The 7,557-nt window shown below is 32.5% G+C and overlaps 1 protein-coding gene across 2 annotated transcripts in view; it reads left to right on the plus strand.

Moving 5' to 3' along the window:
• The window catches only part of GPR180 (G protein-coupled receptor 180), a 27,057-nt gene extending 20,913 nt beyond the window's left edge, over positions 1-6,144 (plus strand). The window contains exons 7-9 of one of the 2 annotated variants that reach the window (XR_005647540.1): positions 745-936; positions 1,324-1,414; positions 2,811-2,884. Coding sequence is in view for 1 of the 2 variants with exons in the window: in XM_039837689.1 (XP_039693623.1) it covers positions 745-936; positions 2,811-2,888; positions 3,870-4,028 (429 nt within the window). In the remaining variant the exon portion in view is untranslated. Of the gene's footprint in view, positions 1-744; positions 937-1,323; positions 1,415-2,810; positions 2,889-3,869 lie in introns of those variants that run through there. The other variant, XM_039837689.1, reaches the window with a different exon arrangement.
• The last annotated feature ends 1,413 nt before the right edge of the window (positions 6,145-7,557 follow it).

The raw sequence follows: 7,557 nt of genomic DNA on the forward strand, positions 1-7,557 counted from the left end.
ACACAATTTTGAGAGCTGAGTTGGCAAGTGAAGGAAGCACAGAGGGCAACTTATGTGTGATGGTAAAAACATTATAGTAATTTAAGTAATTGATGTTTGGTAAAGATGGAGGAAATGTGGACATTGATTTCTACTGAATAGCAATAAACAGAACAGCTTAATGAGGAATTTGCTGAGCTTTTTACTGTTACAGTAACAATATGGGAGAAAAGATGAGCAAACAAATAAGGATAAATAACTCTGCTCTTGGTACTATTAAAAATATACTCTCCTGTACCCAGGGAGGTTACCTTGGAAAAAGAGCCAAGTCTGAAATCAGCTATTCTGATTTGTTAACTTCTGAATTATAAAAAATACTGAGATATTTACAAGTTATTTTGAGATCATAGGCTTAAATGCAGAACAGTTTGATTCCTAATAAGGTGTTGAAGTAAGAAAGAGATGGATTTAGAAAAAAGTTTATATTTATTCTTTTAATCTTTTCAACTTATTTTCGTCTTTAGAAATGTCTTTAGCATTTTTTATTTTTGTATGTGATCTCATTTGATAATCTCTTTTCTGTAGCTTAGGATATCAGCAAGGAAAAGACTGCCTGTGCTTTATTACTTGACACCTTTATAGTCTGATAAATCTTAGAACCTCTTAGGAACATTTATACACTATTAAAGGGATATTTAAGAGTTGAAAAAGTACTTTATTCTAAGTAGGTATGATTTTTTTTTCTAAATGTATTGTGTTTTGCAGAGTATTTTGCTGCTTTGGGAACAGTTTGAAGATACCAGTCCTCACAGCTACCATTCACACCACAATTTAGCAGGGATCCTTCTAATCATTTTAAGAATTTGCCTAGCATTGTCATTAGGCTGTGGACTCTACCAGATCATCACAGTGGAGAGAAGTACACTAAAAAGGGAGTTCTACATCACATTTGCCAAAGTATGGGTTTGGTTAGAAAATGGCTTTTTCTGATGATCAACTTTGTTATGCTTTCTTCAGGAAGTTAATAAGCACGTCGACATTTATTAAACTTATATTATGTGCCAGGCACTATTGTAAGTCCTTCTTGTGTTTCAACTCATTTAATCTTCACAACCTGTGAAGTGTAGATGATTTTATCCATACTTTACAGAACCCATAAAACAGTAGTTTCCATGTAATTTTTGGTTGGTTAGTTTTGCCTGGCTTATGATTTTTTATAAATAGGGATTTTACATATTTTCTATAGTATCAGAATTTTAAAAAAAAATTTTTTTAAATTTTTTAATTAGAATATAGTTTGCATTTCTCAAAAAACAGTTATTAATTGACTGAACTGTTACTCAGAATTTTTAACAAACAGTGAGGAGTTATCCTTCAGCATAAGCAGATGGAACCAGGAAGCTGAGGACATATTGTTGCAGCCGTTTGTTTCACTGTAAGATGTTCATTTTATTCCCCGTCTCTGTATCCTCCTGGTAGTGAGATCTAAAAGCGAATTTCATCTTTTCTTTACGAATTTGATCTTTTCTTTACATGTTATTAAAGGAAAAGATCACGAGAGAGGTTGGGGCGGTAACATTACAAGCCTCCCTCCCTAGAAGGTTATGTTTTTATGTCAGATTGAGACAATCCGTATTGCTTCATTTTAGCAACTTTAAACAACATTCTGGTAAGCTGTTTAAGTCGACCCACCCTAGTCCACAGAGTCCCTGAGCAGTAAGAGGTAGCTGTTGAAGGAGGGCCAAATTCCTTTTTATTCCTAGTGTAGAGCATTTTAAAGCTGCTCCTGCAGCCCTCGGAATCCCCTTCAGGCTTTGGAGTACCACATAGGCAAGAAGATGCCATTTGCTTTTGAATTTTTCACATGGATAGTAGTACTTATTGTTTAGAAACTTAGTATATTTTTTAAAGTTTTTAGAAACAAATTTTTTTCTTTTAATGTTTAAAGTAGTACTAAACTTTTTTATTAAAAAAGTTATTTGTATATGTTATAATTTAATTTTTTGAATAGGTTCAAACATCCACAAGTATTTAAAAAATAGCAAAATGTGTTTCTTACCACTCTGTCATCTACTCAGTTATCACCTTCTCACATATCACTGCTACTAATTTTTAACTTATCCTTCCAGAGAATTTTTAATATATATTCCTATGTGTTACCCTCTGCTTTTATATAAATAGTAGCATACTAAACACATTTTCTACATATTTTTTCCTTACCTTTAATATACTAAGTACCTCAACAGCTACTATTTGTTAACTTATTATTTTATTTCAAATTTAATTTTGCAAAAGAGAATACGTTGCCATGGTTCTAGGAAAAATAGACAAGAGATATTTGAAAACTATAGTGTTAACATGTTTCCTATTCTTACATGCCCAGTTTCACTCTCTTCTGTACTCACAACCCTCAAACAGGTAACCACTGTCAGCCAGTTTTTTGTGCATTCTTACAGAATTTCTTTGTGTACCTACATGCAAATATGAAGTTACATTACATTCTTATTTTTTACAGAAATATTATACTATTGTACCTTGCTTTTCTCAATGATTGACTTGTTACTTAATGTATTTGTAATATATCAAAATGTGTATATATGTAAAGGATTTAAGATTTTATATACTCCAGAAAATACCCATTTGATTAGAAATAAAATATTAATGTCACAGCAATGGTAAATTTATTTCTACATTTTATTGCGAGTTCTATCTAAAGGCCATTTGAGATCAAGTAGGACCTCCTAAATATGCTACTGTTTTTGTTTTATCTGGTACATTCTGAAAATAAAGATATAGCTGCACTTATTTGACTTATTTTTCATTTGTTTCAGGGCTGTATCTTATGGTTTTTATGCCATCCAGGTCTTGCATGCATTTCTGTCATGTTTAATGACTACCAAAGAGATAAGGTAAGTAATATACATGATCAAAATAGTTTGGGGGAGTCTTTACTGAGAAATTATTAAAGTAGGAAAGGCCTATTTATCCACTTAGAAATTTCTTGAATTCTTAAAAATAAAACTTTGAAACGAAATATTGAATTCTTAAAAATGAAACTTTGAACTGGTGATTATATATATTAGAAGTTCAAAATATAAAAGAAAAACTTTTAATTTAGTTGTTAGGCAAAATGATGGAAAATAGCTTTGTTGTTCATATTTTAGCCTGTTTCATAATGCCATATTATAAATAGAGAATCTATAACACACCTTTGTTAAGAAAAATGACTAAAATTTTTGGTTGTGTAATGGTAAAAGTCAAGATAGATTTATAAAACTCAGTCTAGTTGCTTTAACAGACTGCAGACTGGAGTGCCATGCTCAGGTGATATCTACCTTCTTAGGTGAACAGCTCCATCATTTCAAAGTGGAGTTCTGCCAGGACTCCTTTACAAGCAGCGCAGCATGTGCTTGAATGCACAAATGTGTCCTGAGCCTGAGGTATTTACAGAGGGTAAATAGATAGGAAGGTAGTCTACAAAAATAGAGAAGTGACTTGAAGATTTTCGAAAGAGCTTTTAGAATACTCTCCAAGATTCAGGTAGGGGCATGCTTTATTCCTAGTACTAGATTAGCCAGGAACCTGGTTTTTCTTGTTATTTTCTGTCATGTGCACACTCTAAGGAGAGAATGGCATAGCAAATTATTCTTTTGAGTCTATTTTTGGCATCTATATGCTGTTAAAGAAATTTTACTTTTGAATGATTACAGTTCCAAACATTAGTGATATTTTCCTATTAAAAATTTATTGGATAAAATGTACCCATGGTATATAGTGTATATATGTATATTATGATATATATGTAAAAATATGCAGAGATTCATAATAAATTGAATATAATTTCTGTCTTTTTGCAAGCAGTTAAAGCATTCCCTGTCTTTTCTTTTCAGGTTATTATAATAGGTGTTATCCTTTGCCAGTCTGTTTCCATGGTTATTCTCTACAGACTTTTTCTATCCCACAGTCTATACTGGGAAGTTTCTTCGCTCTCCTCAGTGACATTACCACTGACCATATCATCTGGACACAAAAGTCGGCCTCATTTCTGATACTTGATTTTCTTTAAAGGAAAAGTGAGTTGACTCAACAGAGTGCAATAAGGATCCAAATATAGTGACTTTTTTTTTCATACTTTTGGTATGAAAAATTGAACAGAGAAAGCAGAGCATGTTATTTATACAACTGCATTTAAGCAGTACAAAAACTGAAAAAGGTAATAAATGAAATGTTTTGAAATATATTTAATAAACTTTCAAGAAAGAACATTGTTATAAGGTGATTTATGCATTTCCCACATGGAAATAAAGATGAAAAAGAATTGTGGTATTTTCATAAGAAACTCCCTACTTACAACACCTCATCTTATATCAATAGTTAACTCAGGTTTAATAGTCTTATAAAAAGTAATCAGTTAAATGATTATTTGCTTATACATATCTAAACTATAATTATGAAATCAGTGTAGTACACTGATTAAAAACTCTTCACTTTATGCATAAAGGAAAATGCATTTCATATTATAGTTTAAAATGAAAATGGAATTCAGAAAATGAATGTAAAGTATATTCATAGTTAAATGAATAATTTTTTATTTGTGGGTGGGATTTTTCTCCATTTTCTTCTATCACTTTGTCTCTAGTTACAGGTTTTAGTTTGATTGTCAAAGGGTTTTTGACAGATAATTTATGAAAAATAAAATTAGATACATTACATATGTTTTAAGGACAAAGGATTTTAAAATGTGAGCATTTAGGTGAAGGGACAAGCATGTTTACGTGTTTAAAAAGAAAGAAGAAAAAGGTACTGTGTGATACGGTACTAAATATGGTACTAAAATTTTAATCCTGATATAATTCATTTCTCATACATTGAATCCCCAGTCATAATTAAGCCATGTACACAGATTAAATTAACAGAAGCATTTCACATAAATGTTGGTTTCAGTCATCAACTACCCATGAATTCCTGCCCAACGATTCTTAATCAGGATTAAATTTTCAATGAATAATTGAAAAACAAAATACTCACTGGATTTGTTATAATCCATATTGGCACTGGATTCTAAGTTGTTGCCATCTTGAATCCTTTGTCATAAAGCCATATTTTTTTTGTATATGTGAGGCCCCAGTATTGAGTATGCTAGCTGAAAAGTGCTCTATCAAGTGCCTGTTTAAAAAATTGCTAAATGGTTGTCGATACCTGCTGTATAAAGTGAGGATTCCCATTAATAGTCACCGATTGGAAATGGTTCTGTTTCTGTTTGTTAGATTATTTAAGTCTTTTCATTCTGACCTCTGGCTTACTTTTTAAAAATTTTTAAATCTACTTTGAGAGGTATTACATTTTTAAGCAAGAAACTGTGCACTGATCTGGTAATTAAACTTTTTAATTAAATAGTTATAATAACATAATACAACTTAAAAATATCTATAGCTTCATTTTTGTTTTTCCCTTAAACCTAGTCTCGTTGGAAATGAATAGTGTTCTGTTTTATTTTAAAGACAAAATGTATATGTTTGTGACTAGCAAAATGGCAAAGTGGTAAAGTTCAGCCTGCTCATTAAATCATCTCTTACAGTTCTTTGTAAATTATTTAATAAATGAGAGCTACAGGTTGGGACGAGAATGTCTGGGTTATATTTAGGTTTACAGGGTCTGCCGAGTGGTCCCGACCTTTTCTTTTACCACAACTCATAAACACCCTAGTTATTGTCAGTTGTAGTTAACTGAAGTGCAGTTAATTAAGCTGAAAAAAAAAAAATGAAGTCGTTTCATAAATTGTGTGAACTTGCAGCATTGGGAAAGGAATAATCTTTGTGTTACCTTACACAAAGAACATAGGAACTGCAATCAACATATACAATGTATTGCTGTGCTTGCATTTATGAAACTTTAACAGGTATTTTTTTAATTTATTTTTTAATTTATGGTTGAAATTGCTGATAATTTATTTTGTTATTCAAGAGCCATTGTTAAATGAAGTAAAACAGTTGTTAATAATTAATGTATAAAGTTTAGTAATCAAAGTTCACATTAATAGTTCATAAGTTGTAACATAGCATCCCCCTTTTCCTGAATGTTTACATGGAGATATGTCACCACGGATTACAGAAAAATAAGTGTACACTGCAGACTCTAATTAAAGATCAAAATTTTTCTACTTTCCTTTCTTTGTCAGATAATGTTTTTTAATCTATTTTTATATTTTTTTCTTGAAGATGACTAGTCTGTCTATGGCCCCAACCCCTTTTCTTAGAAGCATTTTGTTTTTCCCTTAGGAAGGTGTAAAAGTTGTTTATTTTTAATGATGTGTATAATGATGTTAGCTCCTATTTAATGGGTGCTTACTGTGCATCAGGCCTTTACACTCAACACTAAGCGTTACTGCACTAACCGCTCTTCCTTTAACTGAGTATAAGAAAGAATAAATGATTCCTCTGAAGTCATCTGACTTCTCTTTCATTTTTCTACTTTACTTTCATGATTTAGTGAGCACCTGTTAGGTGTGTATGTTTTTAGTGAGAATGAAGAGCTACCCATAGTTAATTTTAACCGTTGATGTTAGCATTAAACCTGGAATCCTGCTGAAATTAGAAATGAGCTTGAATATCTGTAAGCGTGCACCTCGGCACACTTCAATATTTGAACCTTGGCTTTCAGCCAGACAGCTTTTCTAGGAGTGAGAGATAATCCAGGCAGAAGAGTTTGCTTTAGAAAAATTTTTTATGATCTCAAGTAAGTAAGCGAAGTTCGATCAAAATAGAAGATATGCAAGTCTAAGGCCAGCTCTACCATAATGGGACCAGGACTTCTACATCCTTGTGAACACTGGCCCCCTCGGCATGTTTTCCTTAGGAGGCTGTGCATATCTCTGGAAAGTCTTTGAAAATTTGAAATTACTTGTGGAATGTTCTCTTTAAATAGCTTATTGGTGTCGTATCTTTGAGGTTATTTAGTTTGTTTTTGAGAATTGATGTGATAGCCAATCAATTTGAGACCACATCTGAAGAGTAATACCATTTTTCGTTTCAGCATGAATTTGTGTGAATTATGACTTAATTAATGAGTCTAGTTTTCCTGTGAGATCTGAAAACTAGTGTAGTGCATGCTAGCCTGCACTCTTGTAGTAGTTCTCTAAGTAATATTGCCGCTTCCACACTTGGACATCCTTCTCTGCACAGTTGCAAGGGCATCATGTGCCTTGTCCTCTAGGAGTGTTATTTATATAGAATACCAGGAGGCCTGGAGTTGTGGAAAAAATTGCCCTGATCACCAAAGTCCATTTTCTGCAAAGCAAACCTGGATGCTAGAATTCTTTGTGCTAATCTTGTGCCATTTTTATGTTTGAAATTATAGTAGAGTAAAAAAAAAGTAAATCAGATAAAACTGCTGCTGCCCTGTTAAAAAAAACTCCAGTTGCCTCCCACTGCACTTAGGGAAAAGTGATCCACACTTGTTACCGTGTTCTACAAGGCCCCACGTGACCTGGTCCCTGCCTCTATCTCTGCTCTCATTTCATACCACTTTCCCTCTCACCATGCCCCCACCTCATCATCAGAAAATACCTCATTTTTATCA

The sequence above is a fragment of the Pteropus medius genome, unplaced genomic scaffold (assembly GCF_902729225.1).
Source record: "Pteropus medius unplaced genomic scaffold, Ma_sr-lr_union100, whole genome shotgun sequence".
NCBI classification, from domain to species: domain Eukaryota; kingdom Metazoa; phylum Chordata; class Mammalia; order Chiroptera; family Pteropodidae; genus Pteropus; species Pteropus medius.